Consider the following 25,985-nt stretch of genomic DNA (forward strand, 5'->3'; position numbering starts at 1 on the left):
GTATACTCGGTTCGCTATTCCCAGTCCTAACTGTCTAGTGAATTTAGTAATTATTTTTTTGCGAAGTTAGTTACTTTTTGACAGACTAAAAGTGGCTGGAAATTACTATACAACCAAGCACACGTACTCATAGCCAATATTATTAGTAAACAAACTAAATAGTAAGTAAAATAGAACTTTCCGAATTACCGCCAATCAATATTTATTTATCTGCACCATATAATAAATAGTTATGTTAAATTATAACAACTAAAATATATTTTTTAAATATATACTACCCAAAATTTGATGGGTTTAGTATACACTTTAACTATTTAGAATAATTCTTCTTTTTTTAAAGAAAGAAGTCTGCAATAGTAGGATACTTGAGCTATTAATACTGAGAAGTAGGAATTGTTGTGTTGTAGGTTTCCGACAATGAATCTGTCAAAATATGCCCGAGTTACGCGAATGGAGATTATATTTGATATTAGGTATACCTTTGTTTATATTTATACTGCGATTACTGCGTTAATGTTTTTTGTTTTTGCTCGATGGTTAATGTACTCTGCTGCTCTGAGGTTAAGTGATTTTGTTTTTTTGATAACAACTAACAACCTATCCTGAAAATAGTAATACATGTTTAATGAAATGGAAGTAAAACAAGAAGTTAATGAGTACACATATAAACATGAAATAGATAATGAAGGGGGTGATGATCTTTTTGATACCTTTAAAATTGAGATTATTGCAGAGCCCAAGAGAGAAAGTACAAATGATGTATTTGATTATTTAGTTTTAAAAGAGTACCCTATAAAGACAGAAAAGGAAAAATATGAAGATAAACTCATACTATTTATAGAAAAAGAAACAATTGAAAAAAGTAAGTAATTAAGTTCTCCTGATAAAATAACTTTAGCTGTATGTTGATTATTTGCCAAAAGGATACATCTCAATAGTAGCCAATTTTTTGTATATTTATAAAAATTCCTTATTTTACACACAAAATTCAAATGTTTTATAATTATTTAAATGTAAATAAAAATCATAAAATGTTTAATCAATGAAGAAGCATTTCCAGGTATGACTCAGTGTTCAGTTTTTGAAAAAAAATTACACAACCCTTTCAAAAACCAAAACATGCATTTTTATTTGATTTTTATTTAAATTTGACAATCAATAAATTATTGAAGGTAACTTTAACATGCTGTTAAAATAAACTGTATCTTCTATTAGCAGGAATTATAATATGAACCTCAACATTATCAATTTTTGGCCACCTGTGAGATACAATAATCTGGGCTAGATATGAATTTCTGTTTAGGTGTGAACGTTTCAATGTGTTATTGAGTGAGATGCTGGGCACTCAGGATTAACTTGAAGAGCAATATTCCAAACCTTAGTAAATCCAAAAAATCATAAATTGAGATTTTAACTGCATGCCGCTTTTAATGATATGATCATTCATGTTCTACAAAATATGGCAAGTCTTCGTCAAAATGAATGCTTGCTTTTAAGTTTGATTCCAAAATAAACTTGAGTCCAAAACAAATTTATTTTAAAATTAACTAAGTCCTCTTGGCATGAGCTTGAGTTGGAGGCAAATTATAACCTCTTTATTATAAGAGGAACTGTTGTGGCATTTGGGAGTAGTTATTGTGCCTTAAATATTTAATTATGAGTGAAAATTATAAATAGACTAAAGTTTTATTTAAGTAAAAATCCTTTATAAAATGTATATAATTAAACCAATCATTTCTGGCTAGATCACAGAACATTTCTGGTATACAAAATCCATTATAAGTGTACTTGTATCTTTAACCCTATTGAATTAATTTGGGGCATAGCAAAAAATTATTACAATAGGCACATTTGTAGAGATAGTAACAGTGCTAACAACTGCCTAAACATGTGGCATGAGGCACTTTACATGATTACTCCTGATATGTGGAAAAACTCTATCAATCATACTGAAAGATAAATATTTTAATGGTATGAGAGAGAAAGAATATTTGATCGTCAAGAAATTAGTCTAATAGTAATAAATGTTAATAGTGGGGAGAGTGACACTAATGTGGAATCAGATTCAGAAAATGTTTAGCTCTTGATGTTGTTTTTTTTAATGTCATGTTTTTTCTTTGAAAATACGTTCATTATTAAAAAATATTTTATTTTATTGTTTGTGGTTTTATTTTAATTATATTTACTGTTTGGTAACTCAGTAATAACCTTACCACTTTAATTGTGAGTATTCCTTACTTTGTAAAATCTATTTATGAATGTAATTAACAAAAAACAAATGAAAAAAAAGAAACACTCATTTTCAAATTCCATTTAATATAGTGTGAAATTTGCTACCTTCACCTTTTTTGTTTACTTCAGTTCTTTTCTGTTAATTTTCATACTTCATGCAACCATCTGCTGCATTGCTGCAACCATCAATGCTGCAAATGTTCACAATGATGATGTGAACGCAACTTTATTTGGCTTTCACTGTATGTTTGTGTGCTAGGGTTTTAACCCCTAGTATTAAAATGTAAAATAGTCTAAAAATATAATCTATAATATAAAAATGAATCGTAAAATGTGTTGGTAAGCGCATAACTCAACAACGCATGGACCAATCTTAACAATTCTTTTTTTAAAATATTCCTTGAAGTCTAAGGATGGTTTTTACGGCGAGAAAAATTCGAATAATTTCCGGGAAAACCTTAAAACAGCTCTTTTCTTTTTCCCATATAAATATTTTCTAAACTAAATGTAGAGTCAATTTGAACTTTATTACTATTCAATAAAGTTTATATTAAATTACAAGCACTCACTGTTGTTAGTGTAGGAGTAACAATGTCAGTGTATTCCTAACGTCGAAGAGTCAATTTGCGCTTTATTGTCGCTGCACAAAGTTCAAATTAAATCAAATCTTTGTGTGTGTGAGTTCGTGTGTGTGCGTGTTCGCGTTGGAGGATCTAATGCATTCGCACAAAAGTGATAAATCATGAACCCGACCAAATTGAAAAGTCAAAAAATGTAAGAGCTATAGATTTGATTGGCCTCGCAATATTCTTTCTTTTGTTTTAGTTTCGAACGCGATATAAATTGCATCAGTTTTCACGTCGTTGCATCTGTCAAATAAATCGCGTTAGAAAGCGTTTATTATCTTTAATAATTAATTTATTATTAATTTAATATACTCTATATACACACAACATTGTTTTGGCTTAAAGGACTTGACTCCAAGTCATATCAAATTAAAACAAAAAAATAAAAAATAAACCTAAAACGTAGTGTTATATCCTCTTTGATTATATTCTCTTTCACAGACAACAACAACATATTCATTGCCGGTATACATTGGTGTACACACACATATTGTTTTTCTTGGATTTTCTGTTACCTTATCTCCTCAGTTTTCTTTTGTTAACTTGATAAACGAAACAAATTCTCCAGTTTTCTTCGATTTATTTTTGATTGATTGTTTTATATCGTGTTTTGTGCAAAGTGTTTTAATACCTGTGATTAATAATTATTAAGTATATTCGATATGCCTTCTATAAGACGAAGTAATTTAGGTAGAAGAACCCGAAATGCTACAAACCAAACTACTTACCGATCTATTCATACTGCACAAGAACGTGACGACCGAGATTCAACTAATAATCACGCAAGTTTGAATCGAGCTGCTTTCAATTACGATTTGTCAATTAAATACAGTAATTACCAATGTGTTACTATTGAATCTATGAACTTGGTTTGCTCTCATTGTAAGGCATTGAAATACAAAAATGAAGCCAATGGATTGTGTTGCGCAAATGGGAAAGTGAAATTGATACCATTGGATCCACCACCAGAGCAATATTACTCATTGGTTTCAGGAATACGGCCAGATTCCATACACTTTTTGTCAAATATCCAACAATATAACAAATGCTTTCAAATGACGTCGTTTGGGGTTCAAGATCTTGCAATCTTCAGCTTGCAATCCAAGAGTTGCACCGAGAAAAACTTTATGATCTCAACACTTTGAAAGAATTAAATTAAACACATCTTCCACTATTGAATGAACAACAGAAGTATGTATTTGATATACTTATGAAAGTAACAAATGATAAAACAGGAGGGATTTACTTTTTAGATGCACCTGGTGGTACAGGAAAAACTTTTTTGATTTCATTGATGTTAGCAACAATTCGCTCACAAAATAAAATTGCACTCGCTTCGTCGGGAATCGCAGCAACTTTGCTTGAAGGTGGTCGAACAACTCATTCAGCACTAAAATTGCCATTAAACATGCAAATCAACGAAACTCCAACCTGCAAAATTTCGAAGAACTCTGCAATGGCAAAAGTTTTGCAGCAATGTGAATTGATTGTTTGGGATGAATGCACGATGGCACGATGGATATATAAATCAGTTTATTCGGCTACTAATCAAGAAGATGTCGTCAACTATCCGAATGAATTTTTAACTTGCTGGATTTATCAGGATTGGCATCTCACAATCTTTAATTAAAGGTTGGATCGGTAGTTATAATGTTGAGAAATATCAACCAACCGCGTCTTTGCAACGGCACACGGTTAGCAATAAAAAAATTATTGAACAACGTGATAGACGCAACTATACTGAAAGGAAAGTATAAAGGAGACGACTACAATTGCTCCAGTGCGGCTTGCTTTTGTTATGACCATAAATAAGTCCCAGGGGCAATTATTAGGTGTTTGTGGTATTATTCTAAAAAACCCATGTTTCTCACATGGTCAATTGTATGTTGCCCGTTCCCGTGTTGGAAAACCATCAGATTTGTTTGTATATTCACCAAGTAATCAAACAAAAAACATTGTATACAGGGTGGCGCACCGAAAACGAAACAGATACATTTACTGGCAGATGATTCCTTTAAAAAAAAACGCTTTTTGCGAAAAAAAAAATGAACTGACCTGTCAGCCGAGTAAATGTTGAAAATGACCACCATTACTTTCCATGCAATAATAAAGATTTTGCTGAAAACGTTGCCGGACATTTTGCAATATTTGAGGAGTAATTTGATGGCACTCATTCACAATTCTTTGTCGTAAATCTTCTAAGGATGTTGGCTGAGTAGCATAGATTTTGCTTTTTAAGTAACCCTACAAAAAGAAATCCAAAGGGGATAAATCTGGCGATCTTGGGGGCCATTCAACGGCACCTCTTCTACCAATCCATTGACCTGGAAAGGTCTGATCTAAATAATGCCGAACTCTTAATGCGTAATGTGGTGGGGCACCATCCTGTTGGAACATCAACATATTCTCAACGTATCGACCATCATTCTGATTTTCAATTATATCTGTTAGCGCAGGATCTATGGCATTTTGCAGTAATTCCAAATACATTTCACCAGTCAAATTTCCAGGTAAGAAAAAAGGACCAACCAAATGATCGCCAAAAATGCCAGCCCAAACATTTAATTTTTGTGGCTGCTGTGTGTGTACCTCATGGTAAATTCTGGGATTAGAGTCCGACCAATATCGACAATTATGACGATTTACTTCGCCATTTAAAAAAAAAGGAACATTCGTCGGAAAAGCAAATGTTAAATAAAAATTGTTCATCGTTTGTAATTCGTTCACTCATAACTTCACAAAATTCTAATCGCTTATCAAAATCGTCTTCATTAAGTTCTTGTACAAGGTGAATTTTATACGGATGAAAATTATGGGCCTTTAGAATCCGTTGGATAGTACGTCGACTAACACCACACGAAGTTTGCAATTTGCGGGTACTTAATGTAGGATCTACAATAACTTGCCCTAAAACCCTCACTTCTGTTGCTTCGTTCCTTATAGGATTTTCAATATTACGTTTTTTATTGGCGACTGATCCAGTTTCCCGAAATTTAGCTACAAGTTCTAGAACATATTTTCGGTGCACATTATTGTTCTCATGTCGCTCATTAAAAATTTGTGCTGTTCTATTAGCGCACTGATTATTTCCGAAAAATATTTCAATAATTTCAACCCTTTCTGCCGTGGAATATACCATGGTTAATTTATGTATAAAGCAATAAATGATATTTTAACAACAAAGATTGGTCAAATCAATCGCAAACTAATGTACTATTTCCTATTTAAAATAAGTACGTGGCATTCTCTACTTATCTTTCTTCAAGAAACAACTTTTTTTGTCACAAAGGACACTTCAATTGCTATTTTTATTATTAATAAACCATGGGCGTAGTAAATAAAAGCATTTACTTATCAAGAAAATGCTTTTACTCAAATTTCTTCTGAAAGAAGTACAAACTAATTTGATGTACCTATTAAAGTCTACTTTAAATCAATAAATCTCCACAACTACTGAATTGAATACATGAATTTTACATCATTATAAAGGGAGTTGAAAGACCTTTCAAATAATGGATCATTCGACCCCCCTTTTCATTTAAGATTTTAGGGATGATGCCACCCCCGCTTAAGGGGCTGCAAATGTTAAAGTGATTTTATGCCAATTTTGTGTCCCCCTCGAAAACAAAATCGACGGGTCCGAGCGTTTTTTCAAAAAAGGAATCATCTGCCAGTAAATGCCTCTGTTTCGTTTTCGGTGCGCCACACTGTATATATCATAAAGCACTACAATAAAAATAAAACAGATTTTTGTTAATAATTATGATTCACTTGATTTTCAATAAAGCGATTACTGAAAATACTTATATACGTTTTATTTCATTATTCTTTATTACATCGGTTATTAACCCTATGTCGATAATAATAATAATAAATAATTAATTATCTCTACGTTTTGTCATTGAAGCGCCCACTTTATAAATATTTTTCACCTTTAGGTTCCCACTATCTCTTTAGATTATTTTTCAATCAGGTTTGAACCTTAAGTTCCCCTCTTAGTTTGAAGCCGTCTGGCAGACATCTAAGTCGGGGTTTTTAGTGGGTCCAAAAAGGTGGCCAAAGTTCGTGGAAGCGAAGATACTTAGGTCACCCGAGCTGACCCTCACATACCGCCCTATCATCATGGTGATGGTTCTGTTCAGGAGAAGTAAAGAAATAAACTGCCACATTCCAAATCTATTTGACAGAATAAGTCTGTCGGGTCCGCTAGTATTTAATATAATAACTCGTATCTAATACAACGATAAATGTTTAATATTCATTAACCTTAGGTGAACTCGAACCGGCACATTGGCCACCTTCGCTAGATATATTAGTAGGTACGAGTACGATCATTGTATACGAGCCCCTTCCCTTATCAGTTGGCCCACCTATGAAATTTGCAGTTTAAGTCGATTACCATTGTAACGATATACAGTGTGTAAAAGCCAAATTGAATAAATTCATTATTTAGGTTACTGTACATATTTATAAAAAATCCCGAAACACGTCAAATTATAACTTGACATTCTTTAACGTGAAATTGCAACCCCTACCTTCAACCCCCTTAGAATGACAGGTACAACCCCCAATTTTTAAAATAGGAAGTATAGGCTTGTGATATATCGTTTGAAAGGTCTTTTCATTCTCCATTCAAAAATGTTGTCGCTGTCAAGTTTATTAAGATTAATTAAGATAAAATAAATTAAAATCATGTGGTTACCGAAATTCGCTAAAATATACTCAAAACTTATTTCCCGTTTAGGTCTTGATAATGAGAAAGTGAACAAAAACCATAGCAATGTGGTTTTTAGATGGTAACCATTAAAAAATTTTAAAGAATTTCCGTGGCAGCGTTATTTTAACACGCATTAGTTAGATTCGTTCAATTCAATTCTGAAAAATGGTTAGATTAACGGAAATGCATAAAATAACAGTTTTACAAATGATTGGTTACGGAGATAACACCCGAACACAACAGGAAGTAACTCGCCTATTTCATGAGAAATTTCCTAATTTACCGCCTATATCCCAAGGAACAAGAAAAGTAAAATAGAGAAGCAGTTTCGCGAGTTTGGTCATGTAAGGCAGATAAAAAAAGCAGCTGCCAATGCACTGAGTGATGAACTCAAATTAGATGTGTTGCTTGAGTTTCAGGAAAATCCACATACATCGAGTAGACAGGCATCCACTACATTCAATGCTAGCCATACATCGATAGTAAACATATTAAAAGAAAATAAATTGCATCCCTATAAGATGATACCTACTCAGGAGCTCATAGAAGTCGATTTTGATAGGAGAACTTTTTTTTGTGAGCAAATGATGGACATGTTGGATAACAATATTATCCAACTAGAAGACGTTATGTTTTCTGATGAGTGTACTTTTTCACTTAACGGTCATGCTAATCGGCAAAATTGCCGCTACTGGGCCACGGAAAATCCTCACTGGATGAGATAAAAACACACTCAATACCGTCAAAAGGTTAATGTTTGGGCAGGGATTGTAGGAAACAATATCATTGGTCCCTTTTTCATTAAGGACAACTTGAATGGCAACAATTATTTGACACTACTTCAACATGATGTCATTCCAACGTTGGCAAATTTATATCCTGATCCAGGAAACCCTCAAGTTCCAGCGAATACGATATGGTTTCAGCAGAATGGAGCACCACCACATTACCAACTCCGGCAGTACCTCGATATAATATTTCCCAATCGGTGGATAGGGAGTGAATGGCCAGCGCGATCACCTGATCTTACATTATTAGATTTCTTTTTATGGGGATATGTGAAGAGCCATGTGTACAAAACTAAACCTTCTGATTTAAATGACTTAAAAGAACGAATAACGCTTGCGATTAGGTCGATCGCGCCTGTTATGTTAAATAATGTTAGAAGACAGTTTTATTTGAGATTAGGATGTTGCCAAGACGTTCGCGGTGAACATTTTGAACATCTACTTCATTAACATTCATAGTTCTTTTTCGTGTTCTACATTTTATTACGTTTTGCATTACATTTTAGTTTTTGATTATATTGTAGCGAATTTCGGTAACCACATGATTTTAATTTATTTTATCTTAGTTAATCTTAATAAACTTGAAAGCGACAACATTTTTGAATGGAGAATGAAAAGGCCTTTCAAACGATATATCACAAGCCTATACTTCCTATTTTAAAAATTGGGGTTGTACCTGTCATTCTAAGGGGGTTGAAGGTAGGGGTTGCATTTTCACGTTAAAGAATGTCAAGTTATAATTTAAATTTGACGTGTTTCGGGATTTTTTATAAATATGTACAGTAACCTAAATACGGAATTTATTCCATTTGGCTTTTACATACTGTATTTTGCCTTCCACATAATGTATTACTATAAGGGGTTGAAAATTGGGGACATAAATTATTGGGGCAGAGATAGGGCAAGCAAAATAAACGAAACTGTGCGAACGGCTCTGAGGGTTTATTTGGAGTAGCTGGGTCGTGGATAAGTGAATGGCAAGGGGGTTAGATTGGGACAACTACAAAAAATTAAACAAAAGGGTACCTGCATGAATCTCCTTAAACAAACAGACAAACAAAAACAAAGAAAAGGTTCTTCTGTCCTAAAAAAAAACACAAAAAGAGTTTAGAGGAGACTTTTTTTAAATAAGTAAACAAAAATGATTTAGGCAAATAAATTAAACATTTATTACTATCTCAACAGAAACAGTTACAAAATACAGATGGCACAAAAAATACTATATTAATAGTTACAGAGATTTATACCAAATAATTTTGTACACAAAGAAGTAAGGAGGAAGACGTAAAACTTTGTGTTCATACCGTTCTGCCATATCGTCCACTATATACTTGGTTTCTGGTTTATTTCTAAAAAAAAATGCTTAAATTAAATGACATTTATATGTAAGATTATATCTGTATATTTACTGAGAAACGATGCGCAACAGTTCTGTTTTGAACATCATATGGGAATAGGGAATGTTTTTTTTCTGTCAACCACTCCTCAATAGCACTTTTTGACCAGCCTGTATTCGGAGTTTTATGCAATAACATACTGTGATAAGGTGCATTATCAAGTACAATTAGAGAAGGATTCTCTAAGTTTTGCAGAAACTAATATTCAAACCATTTCAAGAAATTTGCCTGGTTCATTTCCCCATGATAATCACTAAGTTGAATTTTTGAACAAAATATTACTTCAGCACCCTTTATAAATCCGGTTTTATTTTCAGCATGGAGTATAATATATCTGCAATGATATTATTTGATACGGCGCTCATATACAACATGGAGATCTCAACAGAGAAAACTAAAGCGATAGTGATATCAGCGGAACCGAGAAGATGTAAACTAGTCGTAAATAACAAAATAATAGAACACGTGATGGAAACTGAATACTTGGGAATAAAACTGTCAAGCTATGAAAAAGTGGAAGAAGAAGTATAAAAACAAGTGAACATGGCAAACAGAGCAACAGGATGTCTCAACAACACAATCTGGAGAAACAAATACCTCACAACGGAAACGAAAACCAGGATATATAAATCAACAATAAGACCGATAATGACGTACACAGCGGAAACAAGAGCAGATACGGCGAAAACACAAAGACTACTGGAAACAACAGAAATGAAAGTCTTACGAAAAATAACAAACCAAACTCTAAGAGACAGAGTAAGAAGTGGGGAAATACGAGCGGGATGTGGTATAGAGGAAATAAACGCGTGGACCAAAAGAAGAAAAGTTGAATGGAATCAACACATCGAAAGAATGACAGAAAATAGAATAGTACGAATAGCAAGAGACAAATCGCCAAATGGAAGAAGATCATTGGGACGACCGAGGAAAAGATGGTCAGACAACGTCAATTGAGGCTAAAAACCGAAGTAAAACAGGCATTTTGCCTATTTATAAAGTAGGAAGAAGAAGAAGATATAACAACTTATGTTAATACTACATACACTTGTATAGCGGCGTACCAAAGGAAGAAAGAGCTAAGAGAGGAGTATCCGTAATTATTAACAAAAAGTTTAAAAGGAAAATTACCAGCTGGACTGCAATAGATGAAAATATCCTGCAAGTAAATATGACCCTACACCAAAAAAAAAACAACAATACTAGCAATCTATGCCCCCTCAGAGGATGAGAATGTAACCACAAAAGACGAATTCTTTGCAAAATTAAACGAAGTTATTAATAGAGTTGGAAATAACCGAGAAATATTTTTATTAGGCGATTTTAATGGAAGAACAGGAAACAAGCGCCACAACAATGTAATTGGACCTTATGGAGAAGACGTCGTAAATGATAACGGAGAAAGACTTATCAATCTCTGTGAAAGTAATAGACTCAAAATAACTAACGGATATTACTGTCACAAAAACATACACAAATATACATGGTTTCAACCAACAAGGAATCTTAAGTCTATAATAGATTACGTGATAGTTAAACAAAATTCACAAATACTCATTAGAGATATTAGAGCTATGAGAGGAGCAGTATGCGGATCAGATCACCACATGGTCAGGGCAAAAATTGTTTTCCCATATAGATTAAAGGGCAGTGTCTCATCAAGCCAAGACGAACAACTTTTAGAAAGAATTGATCTTCCTCAATACAATCTGTCCAGTTTAATTCATAAGAGCACCCGCACACTATATAAGACTCGAATGGACACCAAACTTGACGAAACACTAACAAATACCAAATACATATATGAAAACATAATATCAAGTATTCATCAAACAGCACAGGAGGTCTTAGGAATCAAACAAAATAAAATTAGTAACAAGCTTTGGTGGAATGAAGACGTCGAAAATGCGGTAACAGAAAAGAAAAGATTATACCATAAGTGGTTGAATACAAAAGATGACGTAGACAAAGACCGATACAATGAAATGAAGAAGAAAACTAGAAAGATAGTTATGACCTCCAGAAATGAGATGTGGGATAGAAGGTGCAGAGAGATAGAATCTTATATTGGAGGACGACAATGCACTGAGGCGTGGAAGTTTATAAACTCTGTTAAGAAGCCGACTAACGAGAAAGTGATTCTAAATCCCATAAATCCCGAGGATTGGACACATTATTACAAACATCTATTAAATGAGAACAGAGACGAATTTAAAGAAAATATGAATTCATCAAGAATCGAAATTCTGGGAGAGCATATTACCATAGACATCAACATAGTTCAAAAAGCTATAGCAGGGATGAAGAATGGGAAAGCAAGTGGACCAGAGGGAGTAACTACGGAATTAATAAAGAATGGCTCAGAGAAATTACACAGAATGATCACGGTGATATTTAACGAATATATTAATGGACATCCAACACCAGATGAATGGAAAACAGCATATATGACCCCAAGATATAAAAAAGGTGACAGGAGAAATTGTAAAAACTATAGAGGGATATCGGTCACAAGTTCAATGAGTCGACTATACGGTCGAATACTACGGGACCTGATAGAGGAAGATTATCAATCGTCTGAAGACGAAGAACAAGGAGGATTTAGAGCAGGTCGTTCATGTACAGATAACATCTTCTGTCTTAAACAAATTATAGAACAGAAAATTGTGACAAATAGAGAGTTACATATGACTTTTGTAGATCTTGAGAAGGCATATGACACAGTCCCGCTAAATAAACTATGGGAAGTCCTGGGCACATCAAACATACATCAAACATTGGTTAGTGCTCTCAAAGATCTATATTATGGTTCAAACTCCCAAATGAAATTCGGAAACCTCTTAGCTGAAAAATTTGCAGTTACTAAGGGTCTCAGACAAGGATGTTGTATCTCTCCGACTCTATTTAAGATTTATATCTCTGCAGCTCTGAAACAATGGAAAAGGAAAGTCAAAGGAATGGGTATACAATTGAACGATCAGGATTACATATATACTTTACAGTTTGCAGATGATCAGGTGGTGATCTCAAATGACAAAGATGACATGGAATACATGCTTAAAAAACTAATTGAAGAATACCAGAAATGGGGATTAAATATCAATTTAGAAAAGACAAAATACCTCTCAATTGGAGCTGAAGCAGAACAACTCGATATCGATGACAATCAAAAAATAAATCCATGCAACGAATATAAATACCTGGGCGTCATCTTCGACCGTAGTGGAAAAGACGAACGAGAAATAGAACATCGAATTGTACAAGCACGAAGAGCTATAGCATGTTTGAACGGAATTCTATGGAGTAAAGAAATATCAAAGAAAAGAAAATGGAACATCTATGAGACAATGGTTAAAACTAGCCTACTTTATGGAGCTGAGACATGGAGAATAACCGAAAAATATAAGAAAAAGGTCGAAGCCACGGAAATGGATGCCATCAGAAGATCGATGAGAATATCAAGAGCCGACAGAATACGGAATGAAGTGATAAAACAACAAATGGGTATAGAGGGCACTATAGTTGAGGATATTGAGAGAAAACAGCTCATATGGTATGGGCATGTGAGCCGAATGGGGGACGAAAGATTGCCTAAAAAAACGATGATGTGGCAACCCCCAGAGAAGAGGAAACGAGGAAGACCACCACAGAGCTGGAACCTGGGAGTTAGGAAAGCGATTAGCGCTCGAAATCTGGACGAAAACCTAACTCAAGACAGAATACAGTGGCGTTTGGGAGTCGGACAACGTCGTAAGACGTTATAAAAAACCGAATATATATATATATATACCATATATATACAAAACAAACCTTTTGCCATCCGTTTTAGTGGTTTTAAAACTCTTTATATTTTCATTTTGCCAAGAATTACCAATGATCCCATTTTGAAATATCCAAGTTTCATCGAGAAACACGAATTGGTATATACCTTCATCCTTCGCTTCTTTATAAGTTCTCAAGAATTGTATTCTTTTACAAACAACGTTAGATAAGTCCTCGTCGAGGATTATCCTTCATCCACTCAAACCCAAGTTCTTTGAGCAATCTTTTTAAAGAAGTGGTACTACCATTAAATAATTCTTTATCTTTCAGTTGGGACCACGATGATTGAACCGTTATGTGCTATTCTAAAAGCATACAGAAATAAAATTATGTTAAATGTATATTTTTTATAATCATATTTACTTCTCTGGTACATATTGTAAATGGTATCACGAATAGAGGTTGTATTTAAAGTTGTTGTATTTTTTAATCATTTATTAGTGCAACGCTTTTTCTTTGGTGACTCGAACTGTTCACCTTTTTTCTGCATTTGACATATGCTGCTCACTGTCCCACTGATGTTTAAAGCAGCAGCTACACACTACAATAATACAAATTTTTGTAAAGTAATGATATTTTATTCGCATATTACCTCTTGCACAGCGTTTAAGGGGAACAAAGGGCCATCATTATTCCTTTCTTCTTCAAAATAGTTAACTAATGAAGCCACAAGTTCTTTGCATCGATTATTCAGCTGTTTAAGCATTTTGACAAATAAATGTTTTTCACAAGATAACCTCAAAAATCGATGATACCACGAGTACAAAAGTCACACAACATTGATTCAAAAATTCAACAAACGACGCGGCATCATGACAATATATCTGGTAGTGACTAATACTCCGTCATTAATTGGTGGTTTCTTCATCAACATTTAAACAAAAAGTTTTTTATTGATCGGGTTATTTTTAGAAGTGATTGTTTAGCAAACTAAAGTAACATACACTTTTCTATAGAAATGAAGCCACATATACAATAGAATTTCTACCTTGGTGACGTGCACGCAACTTTATTTTGCTTTTACTATAACATGTTTTTTATTTAAGTACATGATAGTGGTTTAATAGATAATCACGATTTTAGGTGTTCCCCATGAAGATATACGAACTGATGCAAGCAAATTATTCAAAGACCATGTTAGAATTAATGACGGTTTGGACCAATGTTTAACTGCCTCAACCAATGTGAACACTGAGAAAAACTATTTTACCCCTGAAATTTGCGCCAAACAATTTTCAACAAAGACTCATTTAAAAACAGATATGACTGTTCACGCTGGTGAATACGTTTTCACGTGTAAAATATGCAACAAAAACTTTTCAGCAAGTTCTGATTTAAAATCAAGTGTAAAAAGTCACGATGCAGGAAAAAACCTTTTAACGTGTGAAACTTGTTCTAAAGAGTTTCATAAAGAGAGTGTTTTAACAGTACCTACTGGAGAAAATACTTTTCCTTGTACATATATTTCAACAGAACATATGAGAGTACACACTGGCGATAAACCTTTTGCATGTGCGATTTGCTCCAAAGGATTTTCACGGAAATACAGTTTAAAAAAACATATTAAAATACATACTGGAGAGAAATCCTTTACTTGTGAAATTTGTACCAAAAAGTTTTCACAAAGTTCCTCTTTAAAAGAACATATGGGAATTCACACTGGCGATAAACCTTTCGCGTGTGAAATTTGCTCCAAAATGTTTTCGCTATCATCCAATTTAAAAAAACATATGAAAATACACACTAAAGATAAATTTTTTACTTGTGAAATTTGTGCCAAAATGTTTTTATATAATTCACATTTAAAAGAACATATGGAAATACACACAGGCGATAAACCTACATGTGAAATTTGCTCCAAAAGGTTTTCACGGAAAGCCGCTTTAAAAAAACATATTAAAATACACACTGGAGAAAAATCCTTTACTTGTGAAGTTTGTACCAAAAAGTTTTCACAACGTTCCTATTTAGAAGAACATATGCGAATACACACTGGAGACAAACCTTTTTCATGTGAAATTTGCTGCAAGAGTTTTTCTCAAAGATCCACTTTAAGAGAACATATGAAAGTACACACTGGCGATAAACCTTTTGCATGTGAATTTTGTGCCAAAATGTTTTCGCTAAAATCCAATTTAAATAAACATATGAAAATACACACTGGAGATAAGCCTTTTGCTTGTGAAATTTGCTCCAAAAGGTGTTTACTAAAATCCAATTTAGAAAAACATATGAAAATACATACTGGAGATAAACCTTTTACATGTGCAGTTTGTGCCAAAACGTTTTTATATAATTCACATTTAAAAGTACATATGAGAATACACACTTGACTTGGAAATAAATATTCCCAGATAAACTAGGTTTTATTTCTTGTTAAGCATGCTAGGCGTGTGGCTTTTGTCGAAAAAAGTTCGATTTCACATGCTGAAACTTTATTTTACTGAAAATTTTCCATGGCAACCTATTTATGTATAGCATTTTTGTGTTTAAATATTAACACATTTAATTTTAAATATTAAAACATTAAAAATATTAATATTATTAATGTTTTTAAATAATAATATTTAAATGTTATTATTAAAAAATTTAAAAAACAACGCTTACTTTAACCGGAAAGGGCAAATAAACTACTAACATAGCCGAAAAAAATATAATTTTAGCGTTTTTCGAGGCCATTTTTTAATAGGTTAAACATCAGATGTAAAAAAAACGGGTGTGGCAGTCCAATGGGACTGCCGGTGGAAGTTACCCTTCTATACACGCATTCGCCGTTACAAATTTATCTGGGAGTCAATCTGCACAATGTAATGCTATAGGTAAGACATAGCAGAAAGAGAAACAGAATTAATAACAACTTACTAACAATTAATAAACAACTTTTGACCTGTAATAAGTAAATGAAGGATTGAATCAATATTTTGATGAAAATGTATATTTTTATTTTCATATATGTATGAAAGGAGTTGAATGCAAAAATTTTTTTACACATACTCTGCAGTAAAATTCATTGTTTATTTTGTTATTAATATAATAATACAATACAAATTAAAATGCAATATTCATAAGTATTTAAATAATAATAATATACATAACTTTTCTACTGACGCATATATGTTTTACCATTATACATTTACCATCTAATAATAATAACAAAAAAGTCCTCCCCGACTGGGAATCGAACCCCGGTCTCCCGCGTGACAGGCGGGGATACTGACTACTATACTACCGAGGACATGACACAAATGTATTTCAAAATTGACAGTTCTGGATCATACAGTGATTTATTGAGATTATTATTTTGAAATACAAAAGACTAATATAATTATGAACATTTAATAAATAATACAAAACATATCACATAAATAATAATATTAATAAATATTTTATTATATATATATATATATATATATATATATATATATATATATATATATATATATCTTTATACAATATATATATATATATATATATATATATATATATATATATATAATATTAAATTATATATACAAGAGGAACATTTTTATATTCGAGAGAGGAAGAGAGAGAAAATATATCTTCTGTCTCTCTCTTACTCATTATCTTACATATGTAATGATTTCACAGATTCACTCTCATACAAATTTCCAACGTGGAGCGCGCGTATAGAAGTATAACTTCAAAAAAACAAAAAATACAAGATGAGAGCTTGAGTCAATTCGTTTAAAAATGCTCAATTTCATTTTGATGTTATATTGCAAAAGTCAGTTTAAAATATACATAAACAAATTGATATACCATTGCGTTTTGGAATATATAGACTTAATGAACTTTAAAGTTTGAAACTCATTGTTTATTTATTACCACAATCTCAATCTTATCTTAATTGGAAGAATATGATGCTATAATATTATAGTAAAAATTTTACTCAAAGAATGCCACGGGTACTTGCTTAATATATAAAAAAAATAATAAATAGTTCAAACAAAAATAAAATTTTTTTATTTGTTGAAAAATTGTTATGAGCAAATAAGTAGAGAAGAAGTAATAGAAGGATTTTCAAATATAAAAATAGGCAAGGCAGGTGGAGATGATGAAATTGAACCGGAAATGGTAAAATACATGGGAGAAGCAGGAATAAACTGGCTATGGAAAATATATAAAGAGGCGTGGGAAAAACAAACAATCCCTAAAGACTGGCAAAACAATATCATCGTGCCAATATACAAAAAAGGAGAACATGTAAACTGCGGCAACTATAGGGCAATATGTCTGTCATCGGTGTGCTTTAAAATATATACTAAAATAATAGAGAAGAGAGTGAGACAAGAAGTAGAAATGGTATTGGGAGAAGAACAAATGGCATTTAGACCGGGAAGACAGACAAATGACAACATATATATCATTAGAAACCTAATAGAAAGAAGCATAGATACGGGGAAAAAACTAGTATTAGCATTCATAGACCTAAGAGCAGCATTTGACACGATAGAAAGACATATTATAGGGAAATGCTTGAGGAAAATTAACGTACCTAATGCATTGATAAAAATTATAGAAAGTACTTACAAAGAGGTAAAAGGAAGGGTACAAATAACAGGGGAAAGATCGGAAGCATTTAATTGGAAGAGAGGTATTAAACAAGGAGATAGTCTCAGCCCTTTGCTATTCATAATAGTAATGAACGAATTGATAAGAAACACTAGAGTCAGAACTAATCAACTACAGACAATAATAGGTTACCGCAGATTACAACCGGTAACAATAGAGTCCTTAATGTATGCAGACGACATAGTACTAATAGCAGATTCCGAGAATAAAATGCAGAAACTAATGGATATATGGGTAGAACAAATAGAAGAACTTAAAATGGAGATAAATGAGGAAAAAAGTAAGATAATGATAATCAGCGGCAAAGGAGATAAGGAAGATAATCAAATAAAGATAAAATGTAAAAACTCAGAATTGGAAATAGTAACAACTTACGAATACCTGGGAAGTATAATAACTAATGATGGAAAAATAGACTGGGAAATAACAAATAGAGCAAAGAAATCAAACACGTTATATTATGCGTTAGCCCCAATAATGGGAAAAAGAGAACTTGCACGAGAAATAAGAATAAAAATATATAACACAATAGTGATACCGACTGTGCTCTATGCAAGTGAAAACTGGACAATTCTGGAAAAACAAGAGCAGGATAAACGCAATGGAGATGAGACATCTAAGAAGGATAGTTGGAAAGACAAAATGGGATAGATTAAGCAACGAGACTATTAGGAGAATGGCCAACCAGGAACCGATAATGAACAAAATAGCAAAGAGACAAATGAACTGGTATGGGCATCTGATGAGGATGCAATCCAATAGAATAACAAGAAAAATTTATGAAGCAAAAAACATCGGAAAAAGAAAAAGAGGCAGACCAAGAAAAAAATGGATACAGCAAGTAGTAGAGGCGGGAAAACTTAAACAAAAATCACTCGAGGAATTGAAAATAATGGCAGGAAACAGAAAAGAATGGAAGAGGTGGGTAAATGGAAATTAAAATAGCTAGCCCAAATCCGACACCCTGTTAGGGTAAAAGGAAGGGAAGAAAGAAAGAAAGAAAGAAAAATTGTTATAAATAAACAGTTTCTCGTGGTAAACTTTGGGTTAACTTTTTACTGTAATGTAGCATAATATTTATTATTTCGATTAAAATAAGATTCAGCTTATGGGTAAAAAAATAAACAATGGGCCCTGTGATGTATCAAAAACGTTATATGACATGTTAACACGTCATGTTAAAATAATGTTTGATCATAACAGCCTGTATAACGTGTTGCCAACAATTAGATGTGATGTATCACGTTTTTAACGTGCACGTTATGAAGCTTCGCCATCTTATTCAGCGCACATCTGGTACCAAGATTTTATTTGAAACTTCCCGGTCCATGTGGCGTTCTTCTTGTGCATTTCAATTATTGCATTTTTGCTTTTCGTGTTGTGTGTACAAAATGGCTCAACGTTTAAAAAAAACCACCAAATTTCAATATGAAAATTTAATAGCATTTGTAGAAGAAAATAGGGTATTACTGACGGGTAAAACAAAACTCAGTGAAGTAAACAAAATAAATAAGTTGTGGCAGCAATTTTCTGAACAAGAAAATGCACGTGGTAATGGACCACCGAAATCTGCGGAACAGTGTAAAAATGTAAATATAAATATTTTGAATTAGTCCAATCAAAGACCTAGATTTAAAACAGTGTAATATTGAACAATTACCATTTTTAAGGGTTTTTTGCAATAACAACTTAATGCATGTCTGACGCCTTGAAATACTTAGTGTAAGTCTTTCTCTTTCACTGTTTCCATTAGCCTTATAATAAAAATTGTGTCTGTTGTGGACCTGCCTTGCATAAATCCAAATTGAATTTCTGATATTTGCAATCAATAAGTATATGATATACAATTATTCGATAAACTACCTTCACAAGTAAATATAAATAATTACTTTTATACCCGTAGATATTTCTCGAGTGGAAAGCAAATACAAAGAGGAAAAGTAGGGAAATTCACTCTAGTCTAATGAAAACTGGTGGAGGACCTGCAAGTACTAAACAGTTGAGTGACACTGAAGATCGTCTCCTAAATGTAATATCAAAAATACATTTAGGAGATACTGAGATCTTCGATACTTTTCCACAACCTTCTACAAGTGGTAAGAGAAATGATCAATTAAGTAACAAAATGTTTTAATAGCTTTTTTTACAGCATTAAAAGTAGATGTGGATGATGAATGAAGAAACAGATTTGGTATTTGTTGAAGGTAAGATTTTTTATAATTTAAAAAATAATTTTTAAAAATATTCTTTATTTTAGATATTCCTTTTGTAGAAACAATCCACAATTATGCTACAAAAATGGAGGAATCTGCAAATGGTATGTTCAAATATTTATGGTTGTGTATAAATAAAACAAACATTTATTGTAGATTCTTTATTAGATCAAACACAGGGCGAGGGGGAGGAGGAGGAAAGGCGAACTGAAGAAGGTATACACATGTATTTTTTAATTAAAAAAAAAACAAAGTGCATGTAGGTCTTTCTCAGACAAATGTATATTTTGTTAGCAGATTTTGTCACATGAATTAAAAATAATTAGAATGTATTATATTTTGGAATTAAATAAATATAATAAGTACTATAATGAACAATATTTATAGCACAATCAATTATGATATATTGACACATGAACTAATTCGAACAGAAAAACTATTTTTTATGGAAATATGAATGTTCTTAAAAGATGTTTGCCTTTATTAGTGTTAACAAGTACCTTCTTCACATTGGAAAAGGTAATTATTAACTTTTATTTATTGCCATTATCAGCCAATTCAGTTCAGTTAACGTTGGAGACAGAATTTGTTGTGGCAGTAAAAACATAAAAAAACTATGAATTATTCAAGTCTGCAATTTTTGTTTGTTGTCTTCCCTGAACTTCTGAAAAAAAACATTTTTTTCAATTGATATGGAAACAATCGATAATGATTCTTTCACATTCTGGGAAGTTTCAGCAGTCTGAACAAATGCTCTTGTGATGGAACAAGCAGCATACGCTTCAGAAACAGTAGGGATTTTGCCGAGATCTTCCAATTCTTCATCAGCCTCATCAGTACTTTGTTTGTCACTAGTTTGGTGACTCGGTACGGTGTCAATATCTGACAGTTCTTCGCTCGTACTTATTTCGTCATCCACTCGTACATATTCATCTGCAAAGCAGTCAGAACTGAGAAGAGAAACGGCATCCTGCAAATGCGTTTGTGCAATATCGTTTTATGCGATTCCTGATGGTTGTAAGTCGTTAGTTAGGCCGGAAAAATGAAAACAGTTGATGATCATTTCCTTCCGCACAGATTCCCATGCCTTTGATATCATTAGTATAGCGTCAAGAATACTGACTTTCGTATCGTCGTTATTCTCTCTCTTTTCATTAATTTCTACACCAATTCTTTCCGAAAGCATGCTTTAAGACTTCTTATAACTCCTTGATCCATGGGCTGCAGTACGGATGTACAATTTGGAGGCAGAAAAACGAGTTTACTTTGTTTTAACCTGCCAACTGGGGGGTGGGACGGACAGTTGTCGACAATTAAAATTATGTGTTTCTTTTGTTGTAAAAGTTTACTGTCCCATTTTATTAAAGTCTTTTCAAAAATAGCCGACCTCATCCAGGCTTTTTTATTGAAATCGTAATCAACGGAGATTTTTCACGTTTTTAAAACAGCGTGGCATTTTACTTTTTCCTATCACCAAAAGCTTCCTTTTTATGGAACCGGACATGTTGGCTGCAACAAGAACTGTAACTCGCTCCTTTGAGAGTTTACCACCGGAACATTTCTCCCCTTTAAACTTTAACGTGTGATCAGGTGTCAGTCTAAAAAATAACCCCATCTCGTCAGCATTAAAAATTTCATCACTGCTATAGCCGGACCTGAGTGTATGCCACACATTTTCAACCCAGTCATTTGTAATTGATCTGCTGACAACACCTAAAATTTTTCCATGGACAATATGGTGACGAGCTCGGAAACATTAAACCCGGAAAGCATTACACTTAAAATCCTTCAAAATCACAGCGAAAACTTCAGCCTTTACCTGAAGCATCGGCCTACTCACGGGTAAATTGTTTGCGCGTTGTTGTTTGAACTAATCGAGCAAAGCACTTTCAATGTCACTGATTTGATCACCGAACGCGTTTTCCTTTTTCACACTTATTAAATTGTATAATAATTTTCTCTCGCCCTTTCATCATTCCAGCAATTGTTGAGAGTGACGTTTTAAATTCATGGGCAATCGAACTCGCGGAATCCCCGGAATCGACTCGGCAAATTATTCCAAACTGTTCCTCAATAGATAGTAAATTGTTTCCGTGACATGTTATCTATGAAGGCTAGACACAACTGAATTCAAATTCAGAAACTCTTGGCTTGGGCCAAACGGTGTAATATAAACAAAATTTTATAATGCAATGGACCCGTCTTGGGAGGTCTAAATGTCTAAAGGACAAGTAATCAAGTGTAGATGCCTGCCGGATGTACTATAACTATAAATTAATAAATCCTTACTTCTCATTTCGTGGTACTAAATATCGGTAATGCCTCTGAGAAATACAACACTACAATGTCCATTTTCATAACTTTACAGGATAGCACTTTTAAACTTATTTATTAAGATGTGGAAACAATTTTATATTGAACATTGTCTCTACTGTCATTTAAATCATGCGTTGGTTATAATTATTTATTATTTATTTATTATACAGTGTGTAAAAATGTCATAATTGAAAAAAATAGATGTTGTATCATCTGAGGTACAGATATGTACTTGAAATTGTACGCTGTAACCAATATATTAACTGCTAGTGTTCCAAGAAATACGTTTGCTCTAACCGATTTGTTCATTATAAGCAATATAAATGCGTTTTTTGTATGTCATTTTATGGGATCTACTATTTTGTTTGTTATATCCGACTGTACGTTATAGCCGGTGTCGTTGTAAACGAGTTTGACTGTATTAGTCAATATAACTTTTTTAAGAGTATAATTATTAATCAAAATTTCAAGTAAACTTAAACATCATTCAATTTTACACGAAAAAGGTACTCTTGATACAACTCGATTCTGTGTACCGCTTCCGGAATATTTTTATTTGAAAATTATGAAGTAATAATTGATGCTGGTAGTAATGATAAAGTTCTAAGAGGTATACCTCTATTTTCTCCAAGTGTGCCATGGAAATCTGACATTTATTGATTGTTATGACAATAAATCAACAATAATTAGAGTTTTGAAACCTTGTTATTTGTCAAATCAAATCAAAATGTACTCAAATGTTGAATACACTGACATGTTATTAACCTTAGGCGAATGTTTAGGATGTTCTAGTGCAGCTGTGACACGTTATGCAGAAAAGTTTCCTAGAAGAAACTTACCAAGTAAAAAAAACATTTAAAGCCGTTGAACGACGTTGTCGAGAAACTGGGAATGTAAGACCAAATAAAATAAATTCTGGTAGACCAAGAACAACAAGAACAATTAATAAAGAAAATAATATTTTAAATTTACTTGATCAAGATCCAACAGTTAGCGTAAGGAATATAGCAAGACAAACAAATACTTCTTCTTCAAGTACTTGACGGATACTGAAAGAACAGCAATTACATCCTTATCATTACAGACAAGTCCAAGAGCTCTTACCAGATGATCTACCGGTTAGGGTGGATTTTTGTGAAACATTGCAACAAAGGACAGCCCACAGTCCAATTTTTTTAAAATGCATTCTTTTTACGGACGAGGCCACCTTTACGCGACAAGGTATGTTTAACGCCCATAATGCACACTACTGGTGTGATGAGAATCCACTAGTCAAAAGGGTATCACATTACCAACACTCATTTAAAGTTAATGTTTGGGCAGCAACTTTAGGTAACAAATTAATAGGTTATCATATTCTACCTGGAAATTTAAATGGTGATATGTATTTTAATTTTTTAAACAATTCCTTATTCGAGATATTAGAAGATTTAACGCTAAACGAGCGAAGATCTTTATTTTTTATGCACGATGGAGCTCCACCACACTTTGATAGAAGGTGTCGTAATTGGCTGAGTAATCATTTTCCGAATCGATGGATTGGTAGAGGTGCAGAAGCTCCGATTCATTGGCCTCCTCGGTCATGCGATTTTAACCCTTTGGACTACGCAGTTTAGTCGTATATTAAGGAAAAAGTCTATGCTACAGAGTTAAATTCACGCCAAGAATTGAAAGAAAGAATTCAACGTCAATTTAATGACATCATAGCTGATCCCCTACCGTTTAGAAGGTTAATGGAGTCTTTAGAAAAAAGAATAGACTTGTGTATTCGCGAAAACGGAAGGCATTTTGAACACTTACTGTAATTGAATTTTATTTTATGTTCTTAGTCATTAATTTAATTTTCTTCTTGTGAGTTTTGTTTAATTACTAACTATTTTATACCAGCATCAATTGTTACTTCATAATTTTCAAATCAAAATATTCCGAAAACGGTACACAGTATCGAGTTTTACCAAGAGTACCTTTTTTGCGTAAAATTAAATGATGTTTAAGTTTACTTGAAATTTTGATTAATAATTATACTCTTAAAAAAGTTATATTGACTATATGTTATATTTCATTACAATGTGCCAGTAGTTTCGGCAAAATCGTAAAAAATGCGTAAAATTTGTTTTCTTCAACGCCCTGTATCTTGAAAACGAATGGCGTTACAAAAATTTTTTACTAAGCAAACCCCAATTTTTTTTTCAGTTTTTTACCTACCCTAAAGACGGGGTTACCTTTTTTTGAAACACCCTGCAGAATATTTTACGCCAAGAACTGCAGAGCCAACTACCAGTAGTAGATATCGGACAAAAATGTTGCAGTCTGCATGTACTGCATTTGCTGATGCACAAAAAGCAATTCAAGATATTGAACAAGCAAAGGTGGAACACATTCTTGAATTGGCAAAATTCATCAAACAATTCACTTCTGCCTATAAAGAAAGAACAAAAGAACTAGCTGTGGTGGAAAAGGCCAAATTAAAATTTGAATACATAAAACATTTTGGCAATTTAGATAATTTTGATGAATTATTTTAATAAAGTTTAATTTATCTAAAATGTCTTTCAATTAGTTGCCCCTGAATTCTCCTGCCATCATTTAGGTAGTTTTGAGGTCCTGTAATAAAACAAAAAAAAAATGTTTTTCTTTTAAGTAAGCACATTATTTTGTCTATACCTTGTACAGGGTCATTTAGATTCTCTTCATGTTCCACTTCTACGTCTTCTTGGCAAATGTAGGTCTCTATCTATAACTAAATTGTGAAGTACCACACAAGCCAACATAATTTGGCAGCTTTTCGTGGTGCATAATGAAGAACTCTATGTTTTAGAAGGCATCTAAAGCGCTGTTTTAGTACTCCAAAACATTGTTTAACTGTATTTCTTGCCAAAATGTGTTGGCGTGTGTATCTCCCTTCGGGGGAATCTTCTGGAAAATTTTCCATGGGGGTAAGAAGCCATGGTTGCAATAAGGGTGGTTTGGTGGTGAAAAATTATTAGGGTGGTAATAAATTAGTGAAAAATGGGTGAAAAAATATTACGTAGGTTAAATTGGATTCCGCTCATGTGTCCCCGCTAGCTTAAGGGTGCTCTTTGAACTATTATTTTAATTTATTTTTGGCTATTACTATTACTTTATTGATTTTTTTAATGTATATATTTTTTTATTATTTTAATTAAAATCTTCATCTTATATCAACAAAATAGGCCTTTACGAATTTGAGGAACATTTTGATGATGATGAAAGAATAATGCATTTCTTAAACAACGTCTGAACCTTTACAAGAGAACAAA

The 25,985-nt window shown here is 32.9% G+C and overlaps 1 protein-coding gene across 3 annotated transcripts; it reads left to right on the plus strand.

The window, feature by feature from the left end:
* Positions 1-451: 451 nt before the first annotated feature.
* On the plus strand, positions 452-25,398 carry LOC140449880 (uncharacterized). Of its 3 annotated transcripts, none has more exons than XR_011951912.1 (6): positions 452-862; positions 20,079-20,271; positions 20,325-20,379; positions 20,433-20,492; positions 20,545-20,604; positions 24,898-25,398. XR_011951912.1 is itself a non-coding variant. In XM_072543288.1 (2 exons), exons 1-2 carry the CDS (start codon positions 619-621, stop codon positions 15,913-15,915), a joined length of 1,494 nt encoding a protein of 497 aa, XP_072399389.1. In that variant the 5' UTR covers positions 454-618; the 3' UTR covers positions 15,916-16,200. The 3 variants fall into 3 exon arrangements, 1 of the variants encoding a protein (XP_072399389.1); XR_011951913.1 differs by lacking the exon at positions 452-862 and adding an exon at positions 19,604-19,764; XM_072543288.1 differs by lacking the exons at positions 20,079-20,271; positions 20,325-20,379; positions 20,433-20,492; positions 20,545-20,604; positions 24,898-25,398 and adding an exon at positions 14,666-16,200 and having other exon boundaries at positions 454-862.
* The last annotated feature ends 587 nt before the right edge of the window (positions 25,399-25,985 follow it).

This window comes from Diabrotica undecimpunctata, chromosome 9 (genome assembly GCF_040954645.1).
Source record: "Diabrotica undecimpunctata isolate CICGRU chromosome 9, icDiaUnde3, whole genome shotgun sequence".
Taxonomy (NCBI): domain Eukaryota; kingdom Metazoa; phylum Arthropoda; class Insecta; order Coleoptera; family Chrysomelidae; genus Diabrotica; species Diabrotica undecimpunctata.